Consider the following 26766-nt stretch of genomic DNA (forward strand, 5'->3'; position numbering starts at 1 on the left):
CCGCACTGCCATTGCTGCCCCCCCTCTCTGCACTGCCATTGCTGCCCCCCCTCTCTGCACTGCCATCGCTGCCCCCCCTCTCCGCACTGCCATCGCTGCCCCCCCTCCGCACTGCCATCGCTGCCCCCCTCTCCGCACTGCCATCGCTGCCCCCCCTCTCCGCACTGCCATCGCTGCCCCCCCTCTCCGCACTGCCATCGCTGCCCCCCCTCTCCGCACTGTCATCGCTCGCTGCCCCCCTCTCCGCACTGCCATCGCTGCCCCCCTCTCTGCACTGCCATTGCTGCCCCCCCTCTCTGCACTGCCATTGCTGCCCCCCCTCTCCGCACTGCCATCGCTGCCCCCCCTCCGCACTGCCATCGCTGCCCCCCCTCCGCACTGCCATCGCTGCCCCCCTCTCGGCACTGCCATCGCTGCCCCCCCTCTCCGCACTGCCATCGCTGCCCCCCTCTCTGCACTGCCATCGCTGCCCCCCCTCTCGGCACTGCCATCGCTGCCCCCCCCTCTCGGCACTGCCATCGCTGCCCCCCCCTCTCCGCACTGCCATCGCTGCCCCCCTCTCCGCACTGCCATCGCTGCCCCCCCTCTCCGCACTGCCATCGCTGCCCCCCCTCTCGGCACTGCCATCGCTGCCCCCCCTCTCGGCACTGCCATTGCGGCCCTCCCTCTCCGCACTGTCATCACTGCCCGCCCTCTCCGCACTGCCATCGCGGCCCCCCCCCTCTACGCACTGCCATCGCTGCCCCACCCTCCACAGGCATCTCCCCTCCCTACAAAGGCATGTCAACCCCCCCCCCCTCCACAGGCATCTCCTACCCCCCGCTTCACAGGTGTCTTCTCCCCCTGTTCATAGACATTGTCTTGCCCCCCACTCCTATTGTACAGGCATAGTCTCTCCCTCCCCCATACAGCACGGGCATTGTATGCCATCCCGCCATCCCCCCCCCTTCTTCACAGGCTTTGCCTCCCTGCCCCCCTTCACAGGCTTTGCCTCCCTGCCCCCCTTCACAGGCGTCGCCTCCTCTCCCCTTCACAGGCGTAGCCTCCTCTCCCCTTCACAGGCGTAGCCTCCTCTCCCCTTCACAGGCGTAGCCTCCTCTCCCCTTCACAGGCGTAGCCTCCTCTCCCCTTCACAGGCGTAGCCTCCTCTCCCCTTCACAGGCGTAGCCTCCTCTCCCCTTCACAGGCGTAGCCTCCTCTCCCCTTCACAGGCGTAGCCTCCTCCTCCCCCCTTCACAGGCGTAGCCTCCTCCTCCCCCCTTCACAGGCGTAGCCTCCTCCTCCCCCTCACAGGCGTAGTCACCTCCTCCCCCCTTCACAGGCGTAGCCTCCTCTCCCCTTCACAGGCGTAGCCTCCTCTCCCCTTCACAGGCGTAGCCTCCTGTCCCCTTCACAGGCGTAGCCTCCTGTCCCCTTCACAGGCGTAGCCTCCTCTCCCCTTCACAGGCGTAGCCTCCTCTCCCCTTCACAGGCGTAGCCTCCTCTCCCCTTCACAGGCGTAGCCTCCTCTCCCCTTCACAGGCGTAGCCTCCTCTCCCCTTCACAGGCGTAGCCTCCTCTCCCCTTCACAGGCGTAGCCTCCTCTCCCCTTCACAGGCGTAGCCTCCTCTCCCCTTCACAGGCGTAGCCTCCTCTCCCCTTCACAGGCGTAGCCTCCTCTCCCCTTCACAGGCGTAGCCTCCTCTCCCCTTCACAGGCGTAGCCTCCTCTCCCCTTCACAGGCGTAGCCTCCTCTCCCCTTCACAGGCGTAGCCTCCTCTCCCCTTCACAGGCGTAGCCTCCTCTCCCCTTCACAGGCGTAGCCTCCTCTCCCCTTCACAGGCGTAGCCTCCTCTCCCCTTCACAGGCGTAGCCTCCTCTCCCCTTCACAGGCGTAGCCTCCTCTCCCCTTCACAGGCGTAGCCTCCTCTCCCCTTCACAGGCGTAGCCTCCTCTCCCCTTCACAGGCGTAGCCTCCTCTCCCCTTCACAGGCGTAGCCTCCTCTCCCCTTCACAGGCGTAGCCTCCTCTCCCCTTCACAGGCGTAGCCTCCTCTCCCCTTCACAGGCGTAGCCTCCTCTCCCCTTCACAGGCGTAGCCTCCTCTCCCCTTCACAGGCGTAGCCTCCTCTCCCCTTCACAGGCGTAGCCTCCTCTCCCCTTCACAGGCGTAGCCTCCTCTCCCCTTCACAGGCGTAGCCTCCTCTCCCCTTCACAGGCGTAGCCTCCTCTCCCCTTCACAGGCGTAGCCTCCTCTCCCCTTCACAGGCGTAGCCTCCTCTCCCCTTCACAGGCGTAGCCTCCTCTCCCCTTCACAGGCGTAGCCTCCTCTCCCCTTCACAGGCGTAGCCTCCTCTCCCCTTCACAGGCGTAGCCTCCTCTCCCCTTCACAGGCGTAGCCTCCTCTCCCCTTCACAGGCGTAGCCTCCTCTCCCCTTCACAGGCGTAGCCTCCTCTCCCCTTCACAGGCGTAGCCTCCTCTCCCCTTCACAGGCGTAGCCTCCTCTCCCCTTCACAGGCGTAGCCTCCTCTCCCCTTCACAGGCGTAGCCTCCTCTCCCTTCACAGGCGTAGCCTCCTCTCCCCTTCACAGGCGTAGCCTCCTCTCCCCTTCACAGGCGTAGCCTCCTCTCCCCTTCACAGGCGTAGCCTCCTCTCCCCTTCACAGGCGTAGCCTCCTCTCCCCTTCACAGGCGTAGCCTCCTCTCCCCTTCACAGGCGTAGCCTCCTCTCCCCTTCACAGGCGTAGCCTCCTCTCCCCTTCACAGGCGTAGCCTCCTCTCCCCTTCACAGGCGTAGCCTCCTCTCCCCTTCACAGGCGTAGCCTCCTCTCCCCTTCACAGGCGTAGCCTCCTCTCCCCTTCACAGGCGTAGCCTCCTCTCCCCTTCACAGGCGTAGCCTCCTCTCCCCTTCACAGGCGTAGCCTCCTCTCCCCTTCACAGGCGTAGCCTCCTCTCCCCTTCACAGGCGTAGCCTCCTCTCCCCTTCACAGGCGTAGCCTCCTCTCCCCTTCACAGGCGTAGCCTCCTCTCCCCTTCACAGGCGTAGCCTCCTCTCCCCTTCACAGGCGTAGCCTCCTCTCCCCTTCACAGGCGTAGCCTCCTCTCCCCTTCACAGGCGTAGCCTCCTCTCCCCTTCACAGGCGTAGCCTCCTCTCCCCTTCACAGGCGTAGCCTCCTCTCCCCTTCACAGGCGTAGCCTCCTCTCCCCTTCACAGGCGTAGCCTCCTCTCCCCTTCACAGGCGTAGCCTCCTCTCCCCTTCACAGGCGTAGCCTCCTCTCCCCTTCACAGGCGTAGCCTCCTCTCCCCTTCACAGGCGTAGCCTCCTCTCCCCTTCACAGGCGTAGCCTCCTCTCCCCTTCACAGGCGTAGCCTCCTCTCCCCTTCACAGGCGTAGCCTCCTCTCCCCTTCACAGGCGTAGCCTCCTCTCCCCTTCACAGGCGTAGCCTCCTCTCCCCTTCACAGGCGTAGCCTCCTCTCCCCTTCACAGGCGTAGCCTCCTCTCCCCTTCACAGGCGTAGCCTCCTCTCCCCTTCACAGGCGTAGCCTCCTCTCCCCTTCACAGGCGTAGCCTCCTCTCCCCTCCACAGGCGTAGCCTCCTCTCCCCTCCACAGGCGTAGCCTCCTCTCCCCTCCACAGGCGTAGCCTCCTCTCCCCTCCACAGGCGTCACCCCCTCCCCCCTTCACAGGCGTCACCTCCTGCCCCCTTCACAGGCATCGCCGCCTCCCCCCTTCACAGGCGTAGCCTCCTCTCCCCTTCACAGCCGTCACCTCCTGCCCCGCTTCACAGCCGTCGCCGCCTCCCCCCCTTCACAGCCGTCGCCGCCTCCCCCCTTCACAGCTGTCGCTGCCTCCCCCCTTCACAGCCGTCGCCTCCTGCCCCCCTTCACAGCCGTCACCTCCTGCCCCGCTTCACAGCCGTCGCCTCCTGCCCCCCTTCACAGCCGTCGCCTCCTGCCCCCCTTCACAGCCGTCAGCTCCTGCCCCCTTCACAGCCGTCACCTCCTGCCCCCCTTCACAGCCGTCACCTCCTGCCCGGCTTCACAGCTGTCACCTCCTGCCCCCCTTCACAGCCGTCACCTCCTGCCCGGCTTCACAGGCATCGCCGCCTCCCCCCTTCACAGCCGTCACCTCCTGCCCCCCTTCACAGTCGTCGCCTCCTGCCCCGCTTCACAGCCATCGCCTCCTGCCCCCCCTTCACAGCCATCGCCGCCTCCCCCCCTTCACAGCCATCGCCTCCTGCCCCGCTTCACAGCCGTCGACGCCTCCCCCTTCACAGCCGTCACCTCCTGCCCCGCTTCACAGCCGTAGCCTCCTGCCCCCCTTCACAGCCGTCGCCTCCTGCCCCGCTTCACAGCTGTCGCCTCCTGCCCCCCTTCACAGCCATCGCCTCCTGCCCCGCTTCACAGCCGTCACCGTCTCCCCCCCCTTCACAGCCGTCACCTCCTGCCCCCTTCATAGCCTTCACCTCCTGCTCCGCTTCACAGCCGTCGCCTCCTGCCCCCCTTCACAGCCATCGCCTCCTGCCCCCCTTCACAGGCGTCACCTCCTGCCCCACTTCACAGGCGTCGTACTGCCCCACTTCACAGGCGTCACCTCCTGCCCCACTTCACAGGCGTTGCCTCCTCCCCCCCCCACTTCTGAAGCATCTCCTCCTCCTCCTCCCCACCCTCCGCCCTCCCCCCCAACTTTGCAGGCACCACTATGGGATTGTTAACAAAGCCTAACGTACTGTATGATTTTCCAGGTCTCGCATATAAACATGGATTGCTTCAGTATCTGAGGAGTCATGATTGGTGCGCAACATTGTGTAATTACCAGCGAACATCCCGGCTTTTGACTTAATGGAGGAAAGATGATTGATGAAGTGGCTGGAGATGATTGGTCCCAGGAACTCCTGAGGAACTTCTGCAGTAATGCCCCAGGACTGAAATGACTGACCACCAACAACCACAACCATCCTTCTTTGTGCAAGATATGATTCCAACCAGTGGAGAGTTTTGCTCCAATTCTCACAGACTTCAATTTTACTCGTGAACTTTGATGCCACACTCAGTTAAATGCTGCCTTTTAGTTAAGTGCAGTCACTCTCATCTCACTTCTGGAGGTCAGCTCTTGCATCCATGTTTAGACCAAGGCTGTAATGAGGTCAGGAGGCGAGAGGACCTGGTGGAACCCAAGCCAAGCATCAGATCAGTGAGCAGATTAGTGTTGAATGAGTGCCGCTTCACAGCACGGCTGACAACACTTCCCATCCCTTTGCTATTGGTCAAGAAGGGGCAGTAATTACTGAATTGCATTGGTCTTGTTTTTGTTTGTGCAGAGGACACAGCTGGGCATGTTGTCAGGTCAATGTTAGTGTTGAAGTTCCTTCCATAAACTTCACCATCTCTCCACCGCTCTCTCCTCCTTTAAGGACTTCCTACATTTTTGACCAAACTCTTAATCATTCCTGGTAATATGTTTGAGTCTTTGGATCCTTGTCAATTTTTGCCTGATTATCTTCCTGTGAAATGCCTTGTAATTCTTCCTATAAAAAGCGACTACATAAATGCAACTTGTTATTGAAATTATTCATATTGCAAAGGCCATAATTTAACCTTTTCTGAAGCACTAAAACCAGATAATGCATCATATAGTGCTGCTATAGATTTCCCCCCCCCCCCTCTAATTGACTGTGTTCCAGCTTTGAAAGCAGAGTAGCAAACTCAACAAAGAAAAATAATCAAGTAATTTCAATAAAGATAGCACTTACGGAAAGCAACTCAATCTTTATTTTACAGACAAGCCATTTCCGATTCCTATTCCCACTCTGTCCAACTGAGGCCCAGAATTGGTATCATCATCACTGGATAGGAAAGGAGGTAAGTGAATCAGCTCCCCCCGCCCCGCCCTTGCTCCGTATGTAGCAATATCTCCTGGGGTAGTCCATATCGGATGAAAAAGGATCAGGTCATAGAGTTTTACAGCACAGATGAGGCCCTTTGACCCATCGTCTTTGTACCGGCCATCAAGCTGGCACATCCCATTTTCCAACACTTGGTCGGTAGCCTTGTATGCTATGGCATTTCAAGTGCTCATCTAAATACTTCTTAAATGTTGTCAGGGATCCCCTGCCTCTACCACCCTTTCAGTAAGAGAGCTCCAGATTCCCACCACCCTCCAGGTGAAAATGTTTTTCCTCAAATTCCCTCTAATTTTCCATTTTCTTACCGTAAATCTATGCCCCCTGGTTATTGACCCCTCGACTAAGGTTCGTTCCTCTCTACCCTATCAGTGTCCCTCATAAGTTTGTACAACTTAATCAGGTCTCCCCTTGGCCTTCTCTGCTCAACGGAAAACAATCCCAGTCTTGCCAGCCTTTCCTTACAGCTGAAACGCTCCAGCCCAGGCAACATTCTTGTGATTCTCCTCAGCATTCTCTCTAGTGCTTAGGACCTCTCAAGCAGCCCTGACCTCTGATCCTGGAGGAGTCCATCTCGAGCCCTTCACCAACTTGGGTATCATCAGCCAATTAATTATCTATTGAGAAGGGTGATGACGCCTCCTTTAATATCCAACCAACACTCACTAATTAAACACAAAGAATAACCACTAAGTGAGGTCTTGTAATGCAACCGCATCAATGGGACCATTGGTTAGGAAGACTTTCAGGTGGGGCGGGGGGGGGGGGGGGGGGGGGGGGGGGGGGAGAAAGAGAACTGAAAAACAAAATATAACATCTCTAATTCATCAAGAATGTGAAATCCTGATGAATTGAAGCCCAATCTCAACCCCTAATACTGCAAAATAATCCTGAGTTATTCACTCAGATATTTATTTCCCAAGCAGAACCTTTTGTAAATCATTTGCAACTTTCTATGATTTTTCTTCCCTAATCTCCAGTTTTTTTTTTAAATGGGGAATTATTTTTTTTCAGACCTGGCAGAGCTCCCGCGGTGCTATTCATGTTGTGTCAGACGGTATCTTGTCTTATAATCAAGAGAATATGATGCATCACACAGAAGACACTCTAACTGATGACAAACTATAATTAACCACAACTTTCAACAACCAGCAATCACTGTAATTAACAGCAGGAAAGACATTTTTTGCTTGTTGATTACAGCTTGTAACCTGCACGATTTGACAGCCGCAGTCTCACATTGCAGTTACCATGGTTACAGGGGACAGAGTCTTTTTGGAACATTTTATGGCAGGATGATAAAATTACAACACACAGCATAATTATACTCATTTAACCCTAACTCTGGTTTACGGGTTCACACAGGATTACTCTGTCATGGAATTATCACAGACTTCCCCGCCGCCACCTGTTGCTTTTAAGGCAAAGAATAATTTAGCAACACTGTTGGTCTTTGCAGAATTCTTCTCAATAGATAATTAATAGGCTGTGAAACACTTTGGGATGTCCCAGGTTGGTGAAAGGCTCTGAAACGAAAGAGAAAATGCTGGAAAATCTCATCAGGGTGGCAGCATCTGTAGGGAGAGAAAAGAGCTAACGTTTCGAGTCCGATGACTCTTTGTCAAAGCTACTATCTAAAAGGACAAGAGCAGCCTTGGTGAAAGGCTCCATTTGGACTCTTTCCAGGGTCAGAGGTCAGTGTTACACGAGCACTTCTAAAAGTGTGCATTCATCTGTTGTCGAAGACAAGAAAAATAGGGCAATTGGAGTACTGTGTACAGCTTTGGTCTGCTTCGTTGAGAAAAGATACAACAACATTGGAAGCAGTTCAGAGAAGGTTCACTCGACTGATTTCAGGGATGAAAGGGTTGTCTTCTAACAAAAGGTTGTCGGGTTGGGACTATATCCATTGCTGTTCAGAGGAATGAGAGATGATCTTCCTTGAAGCGCACGATTCCGACGGGACTTCACAGAGTGGATGCTGAGAGGGTGTTGTCATGTTAAGCACACTGAGATAACACAGGGTGCAACTGGATGCAGCTTTACCCGAGAGATACTCCAAACCTTGAAGTTAGTTCAATTTGATTTATTGAACCCGTCACACAGTTCCATGCGAGTTCGACTCTCTGCTAACCTCAGTGTGATTACTCTGTCTGACTGAACCAGACTAGCTCTTAGCCACATGCTGCAAGGGTTATATGATATGTACACCCTGACTCACACTGTAGATGTCACCAGTGGAAAGAGGCGGAGTGTGAGTGCCTCGTGCCTTTTATAGTGACTACCCCCAAGTGTTCTGCCTGCTGATTGGTTACGTCCTGTTCTCTGTGTTCATTAGCTGCCTGTCTGTATCTCATTATGTGCATGTCTGCTTATCATGACAGGTGTGACCCTGAGAATAGAATTAGGGACACAGTTTAAAAGTGCAGGGTCTCCCATTTAAGAGTGGGATGAGGAGATTTTGTACCCTCTCAAAGGGACTTCAGTCTGTGGAATTCTCTTCCCCAGAGAGCAGTAGAGGATGGGTGATGGGAGTATTTTTAAGACTGAGTTAGACAAATTCTTGAGGGAGTCAAAGAGTATAGGGTAGTAGACAGGAAAGTGAAAGACAGGAGACCACAATTAGGTCAGCCATGATCTTATCAAATGTCAGGGGAGGCTTGAGGGGCTGAATGGCCTACTCCTGCTTCTCATTCATCTGTTTACAGGTTCATGAATTTAAAATTAATCTTGGCCTCGAGAATAGAGGATTGTGTGCCAGGGGAGGACCAGATGGCGTTTGTAAAAGGGAGGCAGTTAACGGAAAACGTCTGAAAGCTCTTAAATGTGATCGTGATGCCCTTGAAGGGGAGGGAGGTGGAGGTAATGGTTGCCATAGATGCGGAGAAGGCCTTTGATCGGATGGAGTGGGAGTATCTGTGGGAGGTCCTGGGATGGTTCGGGTTTGGGCAGGGTTTTGTGGACACGGTCCAGTTGCTGTACCAGGCATCGGTGGCGAGTGTGCGTACGAACCGAGCGAGCTTAGATTATTTTAGGCTGCATTGGGGGATGAGGCAGGAATGTCCACTCTCCCCACTATTGTTTCCTTGGCCATAGACCCATTGGCGATGGCATAGAGAGCTTCAAAGTACTGGCAGGAGATAGTGCAGGGGGAGGGGGGATGGAGCACAGGGTCTCACTATACGCGGACGACCTACTCCTGCACATTTCTGACCTGTTGGAGGGGGATTAGAGAGATTATGAGGATTCTCGGGGAATTTGGCCAGTTTTCAGGGTATAAATTGAACATGGGTAAGAGTGAGGTCTTTGCGATCCAGGCGAGAGGGCAGGAGAGGAGATTGGGGGGATGCCATTCAAGGTAGTGGGTGGGAATTTTTGGTATCTGGGAATTCAGGTGGCACAGGGATGGGAGCAGCTACACAAATTAAATTTAGCTTGGTTAGTGGAGCAGACGAAGGAGGACTTTCGAAGGTGGGACATGCTCCCGTTGTCACTGGAGGGGAAGGTATCGACCGTAAAGATGACAGTTCTCCTGAGATTCTTGTTTACATTCCAGTGTCTCCCTATTTTTGTTCCAAAAGCCTTTTTTAAAAGGGTCAATGCGGTGATCTCTGGGTTTGTGTGGGCGGGTAAACCCCACGAGTGAAGAAGGTGCTGGCCCTATCGAATTTCAGGCACTATTATAGGGCGGCAAGTACAGTAGTCCCCCTTTATAACGCGGGTGTTGGGGTCCAAGACAGCCACCCGCGTTGCATCTGAGCCACGGATATCCACGATGGGGGTTTTAAATTTATTTAAAAATCTATGCATGCGCTTCCCATTGTGAGTCTACGGGGGGCGGGGGGAGAGGTCAGACCCCCGTAGATTCACAATGGGAAGCGTATGCATAGATTTTTAAATAAATTTAAAACCCCCATCGTGGATCTAATTAAAACAAGCACTGCTGCATTTTTAACAACTTAAAAGTTGGATTGGAGGGAGAGAGCAGCCGGCAGTGTCAATTTCAGCGGCCGGCTGATTGTTTCAGTGAGAGAGCAGCTTCCCTCTCCGGATCAAAGTGAGCCGGCCGCTGAAATTGACACTGCCGACTGATTGGAGGGAGAGAGCAGCCAGCAGTGTCAATTTCAGCGGCCGGCTCACTTTGATCCGGAGAGGGAAGCTGACAGTTGGGGTCCATAAGCCCCCCCCGCCGTATATTGCGAACCGCGGTATAACGGGGGACAACTGTATAGCAATGATCAGGAAGTGGGTACTGGGGGAGTGGGCAGTATGGGAGCGGGTGGAAGCAGCATAATGTAAGGGCACAAGTTTTGGGGCACTGGTAACGGCACCTCTGCCGTTCTCACCGGCTTGGTAGGCCACAAGCCCAGTGGTAATGGCGGCTTTAAGGGCGTGGGGACAGTGGCGGAAGCACATGGGAGTGGAGGGAGCATTGGTATGGACTCCAATTTGTGGCAACCACCGACTTGTGCCGGGGGGGCTAGATGGGGAGTGACGGAGTTGGCAGCAAGCTGGGATTCAGCGGTTCAGGGACCTGTTCATTTACGGCAGCTTTCCTAGCTTGGAGGACTTGGAGGAGGAGTTTGAACAGCCAGGTGGGAACGAGTTCCGGTATCTGCAGGTGAGGGACATTGTACGGAGGCAGGTTTTGACATTTTCTCTCGTACCGCCCCAGGGGTACAGGACCATAATTCCATAAGACAGGAGCAGACTTAGGCCACTCGGCCCATCAAGTCTGCTCCGCCATTCAATCATGCCTGATACTTTCTCATCCCCATTCTCCTGCCTTCTCCCCATAATCCCTGATCCCAGTACTAATCAAGAACCTATCTATCTCTGTCTTAAAGACACTCAGTGAATTGGCCTCCACAGCCTTCTGAACAATTTCCACAGATTCACCACCTTCTGGCTGAAGAAATTCCTCCTCATCTCTGTTTTAAAGGACCATCCCTTTAGTCTGAGATGGTGTCCTCTGATTCTAGTTTTTCCTACAAGTGGAAACATCCTCTCCACGTCCACTCTATCCTAGCCTCGCAGTACCTTGTAAGTTTCAATAAGATTCCTTCTTATCCTTCTAAACTCCAACGAGTACAGACCCAGAGTCCTCAACAGTTCCTCATATGATAAGTTCTTCATTCCAAGGATCATTCTTGTGAACCTCCTCTGGACCCTTTCCAAGGCCAGCACATCCTTCCTAAAACGGGGCCCAAACCTGCTCACAATACTCCAAATAGGGTCTGACCAGAGCCTTATACAGCCCCAGAAGTAAATCCCTGATCTTGCATTCTAGCCCTCTTGACATGAATGCTAACATTGCATTTGCCTTCTTAACTGCCGACTGAACCTGTATGTTAACCTTAAGAGAATCGTGAACAAGGACTCCCAAGTCCCTTTTGTACTTCTGCTTTCCGAAGCATTTCCCCATTTAGAAAATAGTCTATGCCTAAATTCCTCCTTCCAAAGTGCATAACCTCACACTTTTCCACATTGTATTTCATTTGCCACTTCATTGCCCACTCTCCTAGCTTGTCCAAGTCCTTCTGCAGCTCACCTGTTCCTCAATATTACCTGTCCCTCTACAGATCTTTGTATCATCTGCAAACTTAGCAACAGTGCCTTCAGTTCCTTCCTCCAGATCATTAATGTATATTGTGAAAAGTTGTGGTCCCAACACCGACCCCTGAGGCACACCACTAGTCACCGGCTGCCATCCTGAAAAAGACACCTTTATCCCCACTCTGCCTTCTGCCAGTCATCCAATCCTCTATCCATGCCAGGATCTTACCCTGAACATCATGGGCTCTTAATTTATTTAACAGTCTCCTATGCAGCACCTTGTCAAAGGCCTTCTGGAAATCTAAATAAATCACGGTAGTTTTGAAAACGGGAGTGGGAGAGGGGAGGGTCTCGGAAATTTATAAAGAGCTCATGGATGGGAGGGAACCCAGATAGGGGAGGTAAAGCGTAAATGGGAGATAGAGTTGGGCAATGGACTGGAGGCGGATTTGTGGGAGGATGCCCTGAGTAGAGTCAACGCGTCTTTGTCGTGTGCCGGGCTCAGCCTGATACAATTTGAAGTGGTACACCGGGCGCATATGACCGTGGCCCGTATGAGTAGGTTCTTTGAAGGAGTGGAGGATAGGTGTGGGTGGTGTGCCAGTGGGCCTGCAAATCATGTCCACATGTTCTGGGCTTACGGGGGAGGGAGATAGCTTAGTGGCGGGATCTGCGAGTGGAGGAGGGGGGGTCTGGGGAACTGTGTGTGTAAGCCATGTTGGCTGGGTATGGTTGTTGGTTGGGGGGGGGGTGCTATTCATTGTGTTATGTTTGCTTTGAAATGAACGAACATACAGTGCAAAAGGAGGCCATTTGGCCCATCGAGTCTGGACCAATCCACTTAAGCCCTCACTTCCACCCTGTCCCTGTAACCCCACAATCCCTCCTAACCTTTTTGGACACCGAGGGCAATTTAGCATGTCCAGACCACCTATCCTGTACGTCTTTGGAAACCGGGGCACCCGGAGGAAACCCACGCAGACACGGGAGAATGTGCAGACTCCACACAGCCAGTGACCCAGCAAGGAATCGGACCTGGGACCCTGGAGCTGTGAAGCCACAGTCCTAACCACTATGCCACCGTGCTGCCAAATTGTTGTTAAAAATTATAAATATAAAAATTATAAATATAATTTATAATTATAAATAAAATGGTTTAAAAAGACTAAATGTAAACTTAATTCATAACAATGTTATTTTCAACTGTATTAGAGGTTTTACATTTAGAACTATACTCTAGAACTGGGCAATGCCAAGCTGCACGTAGCTCTTCTGTTGATCTGAAGTAGAACTGACATTTCAAAATGATTCAATATAGGTTGGCTCTATGCCAGGGTGAGTACATTAGTCATGTGCACTTCTCAATTCAAAAAGTGGGATGTGCCATTTTCTTTGGATGTTGAATTTTCAAGAGTATGAGAGTGAAGTTGTAAGAAGTCTTACAACACCAGGTTAAAGTCCAACATGTTTGTTTCAAACACTTGCTTTCGGAGCACTGCTCCTTCCTTAGGAGTCACTGATGTTAGACTTTAACCTGGTGTTATTTAGACTTCTTACTGTGCTCATCCCAGTCCAACGCTGGCATCTCCACACGATTGATAAGTGAGACAGGGCGTTGACTGGTGTTTACCAGAGTGGAGAGCAGCAGCAAGCAAGAGTGGTTGCAGAAAACTGGGGGCTTTACTGCATTCCAGGACAGGGGAATTTTTGTTTCCAAAGTAGCACATTAAAACAGTGAATACATTTCAAAGTAGTTCATTGGATTTGTTGCACTACCAACATCTATTGACCAGAAACTGAACTGGACAAGCCACATAAATACTGTGGCTACAGGAGTAAGGCAGAGGCCAGGAATCCTGTGACAAATAACTCAGTTCCTGACCTCACTAAGCCTGTCTACCATTACACAGGAGTGTAATAGAATACTCTTCACATGCTTAGATGACTGCAGTCCAACAGCACTCAACAAACTCAACACAAACTGGGACAAAGCAGCCCGCTTGATCGCTGCCCCTCCCACAAACATTCAGGGCCTGATCGAACAGCCTTGTCGCGCCTGACTCAGAATGCAATGAAGCCATTACATTTTGTGACACAAGGGACGTCTCGCAAGATATAACGAGATTTTGCACGACATCGTGATCTGGATCTCGCCCACACTGGGGTGGGATCCTGATTTACATGTTTAGGTGAGCAGTTAGGCTCACTTAAATATGTCTGCACGAGATTCTCCCAAGGCCGTTTATTGAATACCCATGCCTGGAAGACCTTGCTATTTGCTATTTAGTGTTAGTTCACACAAACGTGGAGCAGGCACAATGTCACCTGGGGAGGGCTGGCACTGTCAGGGTGGCAGGTTGACACTGCCAGGAATCAGGCTTGGGGGTGCCCTGCCCTTATGAGATGGAGTAGGGGTGTTGGGCGGGTATGGAGTTTGTAGTGGGTTGGGAGGTCAGGGCAAGGATTTAAAAATGGCTGAGATCGTCAGTGCAGGAAATGAAGGTGTGCTTCTCACCGATACCAAAAAAGAGAGCAAAAAAAAAAGCAACCAATACTGGACTCTGTTTTTCCCCATTTAGTCGCGCCCTCAATCCTTCCATCACTGATGCACAGTAGCAGCAGTGTGCAACATTTACAAGATGCAGTGCAGGAACTCACCATGGCTCCTCAAGCAGCACCTTCCAAACCCAACGGTCACTACCATCACTACATGGGAACACCACCGCCTGGAGGTTCCCCTCCAAGTCACCCACCATCCTGACTTGGAAATATGTTACTGTATCCGAGTCAAAATCCAGGAACTCCCTCCCTAAACGCACTGTGGGTGTGCCTACACCATATGGACTGCAGCAGTTCAGGAAGGCAGCTCACCACTACCTTCTCAAAAGCACTTGGGGATGGGCAATAAATGCCGATAGCCTGTAATTGAATAAAAATAAAACTTTGGGATGTCCTGCGGAAGTGAATGGTGCGATGTAAATACAAGTTTGTCCTTTCTTTGATGAACTGTGTGGTGTCAGATTAAATAATGCAGACATTTTGAGAACTGTGGTTTAGTCTAGTTATTATTCCAAGTCAAGGAGCCAAGTGAAATCTTCTGTAAAATAATACATGTTTTATGTATTAGTGAAAAATAAAAATGCCTTCAAGGAAAGCTCTGTTGTACAACTTTACAGCACTATATGATAATTTGGAAATGGAATGGAAAATCACTTATTGTCACAAGTAGGCTTCAAATTAAGTTACTGTGAAAAGCCCCTAGTCACCACATTCCTGCGCCTGTTCAGGGAGGCTGCAATAGAGGCGAAAGAAGACAAAACAGGGTGAAATTAAAGGGACCTTGTGCATATATTCTAATTGCTGATGCTTTGTGGAGGCCAAGGTCCAGGATGTTCCATAACGATTTTAGAATCTTGATGTTTAGTTGAATTTTAGAGGGCCGCATTCTGCAAACCATCTCGAACACCATGCACCTGTGAGTACAAATGTGTTTTTTTTTTTGCTTTTAAGTATAAAAAATTCAGGCCTGTTATAAAATTTATATTTCAGAGTTGCTGCATTCATGCACAACTAAGTAGAAAATAGATCTTAAGAAAATAATGGCAAAGCTATTAAACAATTCACAGCGAAGTGTAGGTCTGAACGCACCTCGTGCAATACAAGGGTATATTTGTAGCAATTGTGAAAATAACACTGAGCATACTCGTATTGCTTCCATATTTATCAACAGAGATAACACAATTTATTTTTATTGCTGCAACAGATACTGCAATTTATGGAAACTAATAACTTTCAAATAGAATAGTTGGTGACTGCACTTGTCACACAATGTCACAATTCAATTCAGCAGAGATGTGCCAACAGTGACACAGGAAATATTCTCAGTAATATTGGGTGGGGGGGGAGGAGGAGGAGGAGGAGGAATTAAACTTTGAGCAGAAGTGCATCAGCTGTTTGCCTGTCTGTCTGTTGTACATTCCACAAGTCTGCACCCTTTCCAAGTTAACCTTATCAACCTTTCCTGAGTTTAATGGCGTTTTTGAATCATACACGAGGTACTGCAGCTTCTTGTGACTGATCTATATCTCGGAACTGATCCTTGTAGCAAATGCACTGCTCCTGTTACAAGCTAGTATTAGTTTTGCGATATTATCTGTTGCTAAATTAGGTGCATGTGTCTCATGACTAATCAAAAATGCTGATCATGATGAAGCCTGACACTCCTCCAACCCCCTACTCCAAATTTAGGGAATAGGCATGAAATAGCTCTAAATAATGAGTTCAGTGTTCGTACTCTCGATCTTACAATCGAATATCATTATACTACCAACTCCAGCAGCTGAAAACTGTAAAACCGATCACCTCCTCCTGTCTTCCCTTCCCACCATAATCTAAAGATCTTTACACCCCAAGCTTGTAGTCACCCATTCAGTACAGCTAATTTATCGTAGTTTCTTGTACTGTTTAAAATTGCGATCGAGGATGTCCCTGGTGTGGAACAGAAAAAGCGGAAAGGAAATTGAAAGATTTTCTTACGGTAAGGAAGAGCTCATTTAGAACCAATATTGTTGCAACCCTCAACCCAAATGCAGCCTGCAGTCATTTTTCCTGTGTTATTGGTCTTTTTCTTCTTGATATAACTGAAAGAAACCTTTAAGTGAACTATTATCTATGATAACACCCTTGATGGAACAGATAATGGTATATGAGGTACATGGCCAGGCTTCAGTCATCTTACATTTGTCCTTTATTTCTTTGGCCTCTTTTCCTGAAGGTACTGATTTATTCTTATGAATGACTGTGGATGTATCATGCCTCTTATAATGTGGTCAAATAAATCATCTATGGATTGTCCAGAAATCTGCTCCCCCACCACTGCCTTTAGCTTCCCAAAGACACAATAATGTCATACATTAGTGAAGACCTTGAGAATCCCAATATACAATGTACACAGAAATAACTCTCATTGTTTTGGGCACCTGTCTATCCACTTGACAGCTCTCTGCATCTATAGCTAAGGGGCGATCTTTCCAGTGTGATAGAATTATCTTATTGCAACTTTAATTGGCAAAAATACTGCTCAATTTGGAATTAATCCACAAAACTAAGAAGTTCCAGGTTGGGTTCCTCACCCGTGCACATGCACAGCAGCAGGTTTAATGAATAAGGTTGCCAAGACTCACTGTTTCAAGTCACATATTTTTTTTTTTATAAATTTAGAGTACCCAATTATTTTTTCCAATTAAGGGGCAATTTAGCATGGCCAATCCACCTACTCTGCACATTTTTGGGTTGTGGGGGCGAAACCCACGCAAACACGGGGAGAATGTGCAAACTCCACACGGACAGTGACCCAGAGCCGGGATCGAACCTGGGACCTCAGCGCCGTGAGGCGGTTGTGCTAACCACTAGGCCACCGTGCTGCCCTATCAAGTCACATATAAAGAAGAGTCACTTGGACAAGGTGCTGGAGGACAGTCGGCATCATGGAATCGCGCTCCAGTCTCTGGTGTGCCGGAGAAAAATTTCGTTTTTTTTGTTTTACAGGAGGAAAGGGTTAATTTGTGACCGTCACCTGCTTCAGTTATTTATGTGAAAGTGTTTTCATGTACTTATATTTTGAAAATGCATCCAAAGTCATATATAGAAGCAGCCTGACTGGCTTGTAAACACTGACATTCAGAACTCTCTTCTGTTTGATTCCCAAGCTGCGTCAAAGTGGCAAAATGCCAACTAGAAGCTGGAGCACCTCCAAGCAGGGATCCAGGATGCATCAGCAGTGGCTGGGAGCAGGCCATTCACATAGCCTTTCAGAGACAAGGTTGAGACAAAACTGATTGAAAAGGGGCCATTTTACAATTTATTTTTACCTCAATACAGTCTTTGTGTATATTAGCAGAGGACACAACTAATGTTGTTATTAGCTGTATATAAAAGGAAATTGTGGAAATTGATCAAAGCATATGAAAACAAATAAGTGATATATGGACAGGCAAATCTAGACATCGTTTCTCCACCTTTTGGCAACGATCGAGCATGAGATCAGGGGTAATGCATGTTCTTGTCAGTTTGGATCTAATGGCCGGGATTCTCCGCCGGCGTGATTCTCCTATATGCCGGCGCCCGGGTGTTTTCCAACGGCGTGGGGCTGCCCCACAATGGGAAACCCCATTGACCGGCCGGCGTAATGGAGAATCCCTTCGGCTGTTCGGGGCAGAAATGTGGTGCGGCGGGGCGGAGAATCCCGCCCAATATGTCTCTTTTGTGGGGACCATGAATTGGATTCAACTTGAATTGTTTTTTGGAGCAAGCAAGGAGATGAATTAGGTGTTGCCCTGTCCATTCTGCACATTACATTTGTAACTCTCAGAAAGGAATAAAAAAAAGTTAAAAATCTGGAATATTACTTTAAAAGATGCCATGAAAGCTGGATCAGAAGACAAACTTAAATGAGTGAAAGGGAAATTTAAAACCAATATTAGAAGCTCTGCATTCAGAATAACGTTCCAGGCTGGATAGTGAATGACTGCAAACAGGAAGATGCAGTGAAATACTTGAACATCCTAGACTTTCCTGTCTGGGGATCCCTCTATTATTGAGGTTCCTGAAGAGTGTCAGTGACCTAAAGTGCTCCAAGTATGCAGAGTAATTGTATTAATGGGGAAAAAAAACTACAGGAATAACCTGCTAGCTACTCAACAAACCCAGAAAACAAAATGTAGTATTGTACATAATGCAAGAGACTGCTTCACAGCTGGTCTGACGCCAAGGTATAAACGGTCAGGAAACCCGAGCATTGGCTGGAATTCCTTCAGTCTTCTATGAAGGATGAGTTTGGATGGGCAGAATGACCTTTTCTTGTCCTTGACCTTTATATTCTCGTCTATGGGAAATATGCGGTACAGAACTGAAGGGTTTTTATAAAATCCTAATGAACGTAAAATCTATGTATTGAAATCTTGATATTACGGCACCATGACATTTTAAATAATAAACCGCATTTAATAAATATATGAACGCGTTTTAAAGCATACTCAGTATGTGTTGCTGCATTATATTAAGGCACAGGAGTTTCTGCAGGGTTACAACTCGTTACGTTGTTTCCCAGCAGGGGGTGGTTTGTCAGCTCGCCTGCCTCGGCCAGAGCCTGCGCTGCCGGGCGGCCTCCCGCCCCAGGAGCCTTCCTTACCTTTATTCGCGACTTCCCAGGCGACCTCGAACAGAATGAGGTTTTCGGCTGGGAGTTCATCCTCGAAGCCGGTGAGCGAACTGTAAGAAGGCGAGCTGCTCAGGAAGGACATGGTGCTGAGATCCCAACGACAGGAACTGGGTTCGAGAACAACTTAGAACCGAGCACGGGCGCTGCTGAGCCCTGTGGCTGGCATTGAGCCAGCTGCCGGCAGCACCTACACTCGCCGCTAGGGGGGGGTGGGGGGAGCATCATCGCAAACAGATTGCGAGGCGCACTGACCACTGGAGGCCAACAGAGGGAGCTGGTTTACAGGAAGCACCTTGGGAATGAATTAATGATGAATGCATGCATGGACGAATGAAGCAAGCAAGGTGGGCTGACAGCTGACCAGGATGTGAGTCAGCACTTGAAGTCGTTTCTGATTTAAGTTCTAACGTTTGGGACAGCACGGTAGCACAGTGGTTAGCTTCACAGCTCCAGAATCCTGGGTTCGATTCCTGGCTTGGGTCACTGTGTGGAGTCTGCACGTTCTCCCTGTGGCTGCGTGGGTTTCCTCTGGGTGCTCCGTTTCATCCCACAGTCCAAAGATGTGCAGGTTAGGCGGATTAAGGGGAGATCTAATAGAAACTTACAAGATAATACATGGCTTAGAAAGGGTGGACGCAAAATAACTGTTTCCGTTAGGCGAGGAGACGAGGACCCGTGGGCACAGCCTTAGAATTAGAGGGGGTAAATTCAGAACAGAAATGCGGAGACATTTCTTCAGCCAGAGAGTGGTGGGCCTGTGGAATTCATTGCCGCGGAGTGCAGTGGAGGCCGGGACGCTAAATGGCTTCAAGGCAGAGATAGATAAATTCTTGATGTCGTGAGGAATTAAGGGCTACAGGGAGAATGCTGGTAGGTGGAGTTGAAATGCCCATCAGCCATGATTGAATGGCGGAGTGGACTCGATGGGCCGAATGGCCTTACTTCCACTCCTATGTCTTATGGTCTTATGGATTGGCCATGCTAAGTTGCCCTTAGTGTCCAAAAAAGGTTGGGTGGGGTTACTGAGTTATGGGGATAGGTTGTAAGTGTGGGCTTAAATGAGGTGCTCTTTCAAAGGGCTGGTGCAGACTAAATGGGCCGATTGGCCTCCTTCTGCACTGTAAACTCTATAAGTTAATAATGACCATCACAAACAACATCTTTAATGTACAACAGGAAGGTTTAAGAGTTTAAAAAATTGGGAAGATATTAAATGGAACACACACCATGCCAGTTGGGGAGATTTGGAAAAGGTAACGGCAAGCTTGGTTGAAAAGATTAATTTTAAGAAGGTGGAGATGGAATGTATGTTAAAGGTGGTTAAGAGTGAAATTCCAGAACATGAATGTGCGGAGATTGCTGAATGTCATTATGATGCCGGCGATTGAGGGGGAGGCAGAGATAGTGGTGGCGCTGGATGCGGAGAAGGCCTTCGATAGAGTGGAGTGGGGGTACCTATGGGAGGTGTTGGGGAGGTTTGGATTTGGTGAAGGGTTCATTAGATGGGTAAGGCTGCTATATGAGGCCCCGATGGCGTGCGTGGCCACGAATAGGAGGAGGTCGGAGTACTTCCGGCTTTACCGAGGGACCAGGCAGGGTTGCCCCCTGTCCCCCTTGTTGTTTGCACTGGCAATCGAGCCGCTGGCGATGGCATTGAGAGATTCAGAGAGGTGGAGAGGCTTGGTGCGAGGTGGAGAGGAACATAGAGTGTCGTTGTATGCCGATGACCTGTTACTGTATGTGGCGGACCCGGTGGGAGGGATGCCGGGAGTGATGGAGTTACAGCCGAGTTTGGGACCTTCTCAGGTTATAAATTAAACTTAGGCAAGAGCGAGGTGTTTGTGGTGCACCCTGGAGACCAGGAGGAAGGAATTGGTAGGCTCCCGCTTACGCGGGCAGGGGAGAGCTTTAGGTACCTGGGGGTGCAAGTGGCCAGGGACTGGGGGACTCTCCACAAGCATAACTTTACCAGACTGGTAGATCAGATGGAGGAGGAGTTCAGGAGGTGGGACATGCTGCCATTGTCGTTGGCGGGAGGGTGCAGTCCGTCAAAATGACAGTGCTTCCGAGGTTCTTGTTCCTTTTTCAGTGCCTGCCCATATTTATCCCCAGGGCCTTCTTTAGGAGAGTGACCGGCAGTATTCTGAGCTTTGTGTGGGCACATGGGACTCCGAGAGTGAGGAGGGTGTTCCTGGAGCGAGGAAGGGATAGAGGAGGGCTGGCGCTGCCCAACCTTCTGGGGCACTATTGGGCAGCCAATGTGTCAATGGTGCGTAAATGGGTGATGGAGGGGGGAGGGGCGGCATGGAAAAGAATGGAGATGGCGTCATGTAGAGGTACGAGCCTGGGTGCCATGGTAACGGCACCGTTGCCGCTCTCCCCTAAGAGGGTTACCACGAGCCCGGTGGTGGCGGCGACCCTAAGAATCTGGGGACAGTGGAGATGGCATCGGGGGGAAACAGGGGGCTCGATGGAGGCTCCACTGGGTGGCAACCATCGGTTCATCCCGGGGAACACGGATGAGGGACTTAGGGGGTGGCAAAGGGCGGGCATCAGCAAATCGAGGGACCTGTTTATTGGCGGGAGGTTTGCGGGCCTGGGGGAACTGGAAGATAAATTTGGCCTTCCCCAGGGGAACATGTTCAGAAACCTGCAGGTAAAGGCGTTTGCTAGGCGACAGGTAGAGGGATTCCCTTTGCTGCCCTCGCAGGGGACGATGGACAGAGTGCTTTCGGGGGTGTGGGTAGGAGAGGGGAAGGTGTCTGACATCTATAAGGTAATGCAGGAGGTGGAGGAGTCGTCAGTGGAGGAGCTGAAGGCTAAATGGGAGGAGGAACTCGGGGAGCAGATAGAGGACGGGACTTGGGCGGAGGCCTTGGAGAGAGTCAACTCTTCCTCCTCATGTGCGAGGCTTAGTCTCATCCAATTTAAGGTGCTGCACCGGGCCCACATGTCCGGGACTAGGATGAGTAGGTTCTTCGGGGGTGAGGACAGGTGCACCAGATGTTCGGGGAGTCCTGCGAACCATGCCCATATGTTCTGGGCATGCCCAGCACTGGAAGAATTCTGGAAGGGGGTGGCGGGGACAGTGTCGAGGGTGGTCGGATCCAGGGTCAAACCAGGGTGGGGACTCGCGATTTTTGGAGTTGCGGTAGAGCCGGGAGTGCAGGAGGCGAAAGAGGCCGGTGTCCTGGCCTTTGCGTCCCTAGTAGCCCGTCGAAGGATTCTGTTACAATGGAAGGATGCAAGGCCCCCAAGCGTGGAGACCTGGATCAGTGACATGGCGGGATTTATAAAATTGGAAAAGGTCAAATTTGCCCTGAGAGGATCAATACAAGGGTTCTATAAACGATGGCAGCCTTTTCTGGACTTCCTGGCTCAGAGATAGGTAACTGGGTCAATAGCAGCAGCAACCCGGGGGGGGGGTGCATTATTGTAGTGTTTATTCTGTAACTTTATAGTGTATTAATTTGCGTTGTTGTTAAAATGCTGGGTTGTTCATGGGGATGGGGCGAATGTATTTGTTAATATTATTGTTATTTTCGGTATTTTACTAAGGTGCGTCAATGTTGTATAAAATCAAAATTTCTCAATAAAAATTATTTTTTTTTAAAAAGAGTGAAATTCCAGAGTTCTTGGTTGTAGACACTGTCAACATTGAAAACTATTGGGTACCAGATTAACTGGTAACATAGTTAGGAATGGCATTTGTTAAAACAGGCCACAGTTTAAACTACAATGAATGCTAAATGACCGAGATATGAAGCAAGATTGGAAAACTTTGGACCTTATTTAGGCTTTAAAGTGAGTTTGCAAACTCTATACTCCTGCAGTTTTCATGTAATCATGATTAAAGTTAAAAACACAGGACAGAAATAATTTTTCCATTTTTATCTATGTGTTAGTAACATTTGGAGATGGGGGGACTGTTTTGCCTACAATCATAACTCATTAAGTTGGGTGAAAATAAATGATTACATTTGTACTTAAGTTACAAAAATGTGATGTATATCCTGTGCCTTACACTTCTCTTGCAACTGGCATATGGAGAAGATCATGTTCACAGTAGATCAGCCAGCCAGAAACCACAGTGATTCTGGATACACTTGGTCTGGTGTGAAGGCCTTAAACATCGATTTGCGCACCTGGGAGAAAATCTGTTGTCAACTGAGGGAAATGGTGGCATCATCTGTGGGCTGGCATGTGCCACCATGATCATCAGTGGCTGCATCAGTTTGGCAGCAGGTGCTATCATTGAAAGCAACAGCCCACAATGACAGCTGTGGAACCTTAACTTACAGATTGATCTCTCAAGCCATCAGCAAAAGTGCATCATGAGGAGCTACCTAGCCCTAATTGGTTTGATTCGCTGCATGTCCATTATCATCCCCAGATGGAAGAATGCGCTGTCAACACCAGTTACAAACAATTTTTTTAACCGTAAGAAAAGCTAGCAACGTCTAACTACTCTAAAGGTACCAGCCTTGGTAGTAGTCACATTCGTCCATGTGGGACCTCAGAAAAAGCCTTGCTGAAGTCCATGTCGACTAGGTCAAATATATTGTCATCGACACACCTGGTCACCTCTTCAAAAGCTTCATTCAAGTTGGCAGACACAACCTCCCCTTAACAAAACCATGCCGACTGTTCTTCATTAATCCCTGCCTCTTCAAATGCTGATTAATTCTGTCTCTCAGAATTGCTTCCAATAGTTTCCCCATTACAGAAGTTAGACCCTGGCCTGCTTTATCCCTTTCTCCCTTCTTGAATAATGGTACCACATTGGCTGTCCTCCGTAACCTCTCCTCTGGCCAAAGAGGAATTGAAAATTATTGCCAGCATCCCTTGCCTCACTCAACAGCCTGGAATGCATTTCATCTGGTCCTGGAATGCATTTCATCCTGTCCTCCTCCTACTGACGCCTAACATCCTCCACCAAGGCGCTCTCTCTCTCTTCAACAGCTCCCTACATATATCCGAGACCTTTCCCTCTCCTACGTCGGCCTGTCATACCACTCAGAACCTCCTTTCTGTCTATGTTAATTTCTTTAATTTTTATCATAGTCTTTTTCCCTGATTTCTATACCTAAATCGTCCCTCTCACGAGTGAACACCAACACAAAATATTCATTTAGAATTCTACCTACGTCCTCCAGCTCCACACAAATTCCCACTGTGGTCCTTAATGGGTCCTACTCTTTCTCTAATTATCCTTTCATCCTTCATGCACTTGTAAAACAATGCTGGGTTTTCCTTTAATTTTACCTGCTAGTATCCTATCATGTCCCGCTTTTCACCTAATTTCCTTTTTTTAGGTTCCCTCTTGCACATTCTACACTCCTCTCAGGCTTCTGCTGTTTTGAGCCCTCGATATCTGCCATACCTATTTATCCAATGCTGTATGTCCCTCAATATCCTCAGTTCACTGGATTTGTTGGGCCCACCTTTTTACTTTGTTGGAAGACTCGTTCGATTAATGTTACCCAGTGTTGGGAAGTGAAATGTACGATTTTGATCGAATGACATCTTGGTGTTTGTTCCAGTTAAATTAATAATTTTTGATATAAATTATATCACTGTATTATCTGCTTATAAACTAATAGATTCCCCAACTCCTCTCAGGATGGCACGGGCCTATGCTGAGATTTAATGGCACTCGTTCTCATGGCACTTTTAATCTGCATTATCTCCAATAACCCACCAAAGGCAGCGATTGCATGTCCGATAGTGCATTGGATGTAACATGCTTTTAGACATCCTGAGAGTTATGATAAAGTGAAAGTTCTTCTTTCCAAGTTTCCATTCCAAAATAATGTTAGTTTGTATTCATACGACGCTCCTTACATCAGAAAATGACTCGGGGCACTTTTTAAAAAAAACATTCTATTGGTGGCATTTTCAAATATACACATAAGGAAGAAAAAAAACCAAAAATGGCTGTGGCTAAGCAAACAACCAAAGCACCCTTACACCCTCCCAACAATCTCCACCCCCCCCCACTCTAGCCCAACCCAAACAGAATAAAAAAACTCTCCCACCTCGCCGCTGACGACTCAATACTCCTTAAAGTAGTTGATGAACGGCTTCCACCTCGAGGTGAACCCCTCCTCTGCACCCTTGATGGTCAACCTGATTTTCTCTAAGTGCAGGGACTCTGCCAAATTGCTCGCCCCTGTCCTCAATGGCTCCGAAACCTGCCAGCAAAACAAAATCCATCTCCGGACCATCAGGGAGGCAAAGACCAACACATTGGCCTCTCTCCCCACCTGCATTCCCGGATCCTTCGACACTCCAAATATCACTACCTCCGGACTCGAAGCTGCCATTACCCCCAAATTCTTCGACATTATATCTGCAAATCCTGTCCAAAGCCCCTCCACCTTGGATATGCCCAAAACATACAAACATGCTTCACCGGCCACCCCCCGCACCACCTACACCCTTCCTCCACCCTGGAAAGAACTGATTCATCCTGGACACTGTCATGTGGGCCCATGTACCACTTTGAGCTGGATGTGACTTGGTCTTACACATGACGAGATGCTTTAACCCTTCGCAAAGCCTCCATATTCCAACCCCCAGCGCCCCACCCAGCTCCTCCTCCCACTTACACCTAACATCTTCCACCGAGGCGTTCTCTCTCTTCAACAGCTCCCTACATATATCCGAGACCTTTTCCTCTCCTATTTCCTCCTCGGACAGAAGATTGTCCTGCCACCCCAGAAGTGGCAACATCGGAAACAAAGGCACCTCCTTCTTCATGAGGTCCCGAACCTGCAGATACCTGAATCCATTCCCCTTCGGCAACTGATACGTCCCCTCCAGCTCCTCCAGGTCCGCAAACTTCCCCTCCAACAAATAAATCCTTAAAGTATTCTATCTCCACCTGCCCCCACCCCCGGAACTTCGCATCTAACCCTGCAAGAGCAAACTTATGATTGTCGCAAATCGGCACCCACTGGAAAATGACTTCCATTCTAAAATGCTGCTGGCACTTTTTCCACACCCTCAACACTGATACCACCACTGGGCCCATGAAGTTTCTGGCTGGCGAGAACGGAAGGGGCACCTCAAACTTGACCCTTTGCACAAGGCTGCTTCGATCCACCTCCCACTGACCGCTCCTCTACTGCCCATTTCCTGACCATTGCAATGTTTGCTGCCCAATAATAGTTTTACAAGTTTGGCAACGCTACCCCACCTCCCCACATCAATCCCACTCCAAGAACACCCTCTTAGCCCATGGAGCCTTACCCGTCCATACCGGCCTCAAAATCATTCCATTGACCTTCCTAAAAAAAGGACTTGGACATAAAGATTGGGAGATTCAATTCCTTTCCACCGCCTATAGCCGCTAATTGTCATTGCCAAGGGCTCAATCGCCAGGGCAAAGAACAGTGGGCCAAGTGGACAATCCTGCCTCATCCTCTGGTGCAACCCAAAGTACTCTGAGCTGACCCTGTTTGCTCAAACACTCGCCTTAGGTGCCTTATACAACAGACCCTGTCCACAAATCCCTGCCCAGACCCAAACCACCCCAGCACCTCGAATAAATACACCCATTCCACCTGATCGAAAGCTTTCTCCGAGTCCACCGCGACAACCACTTCTACTTCTCGGATCTCCAAGGCCATCATAATGACATTCAGTAACCTGCGGACATTTGTCGACAGCTGCCGCCTCTTCAGAAATGCCATCTGATCCTCACCTATCACCCCAGCCCACAATCCTCTATCCACGTCACCAGCACCTTCAGCAACAGCTTCGCATCTACATTCAACAGTGAAATCTGGCAGTATGACCCACACTGCTCCAAAGCCTTGTCTTTCTTTAAGCGATTTCGTGGCTTGAGACAGTGTTGGGGGTGGGAAATCTGCCCTCTCCATCAACTCATTATATATCTCGACTAACGGGCCCCAACTCCAACCCAAATCTCAACTGGAGCTTCTGTCCCTCCTTCAACAACGCCTCCTCAGGCAATACTGAGTACCTCCGGCCTACCTTCTGAATAGCCTCCACAAACCTCAACCACTCGGCCTGCTCCACCCTCTCTTTGTCGCCTGGATTGAAATAAACTCCCCCCTTACCACCGCCTTTGGAGGCGG

At 49.9% G+C, this 26766-nt stretch overlaps 1 protein-coding gene across 1 annotated transcript in view; it reads right to left on the minus strand.

Annotated features, from left to right (window-relative positions):
• LOC119971723 (glycogen [starch] synthase, muscle-like) overlaps positions 1-18848 on the minus strand; it is a 162728-nt gene extending 143880 nt beyond the window's left edge. The window contains 1 exon segment of the mRNA XM_038807667.1: positions 18632-18848. Coding sequence (XP_038663595.1) covers positions 18632-18743 — 112 coding nt within the window. The 5' untranslated portion in view covers positions 18744-18848.
• Positions 18849-26766: the final 7918 nt, after the last annotated feature.

The sequence above is a fragment of the Scyliorhinus canicula genome, chromosome 9 (assembly GCF_902713615.1).
Source record: "Scyliorhinus canicula chromosome 9, sScyCan1.1, whole genome shotgun sequence".
Lineage (NCBI taxonomy): Eukaryota > Metazoa > Chordata > Chondrichthyes > Carcharhiniformes > Scyliorhinidae > Scyliorhinus > Scyliorhinus canicula.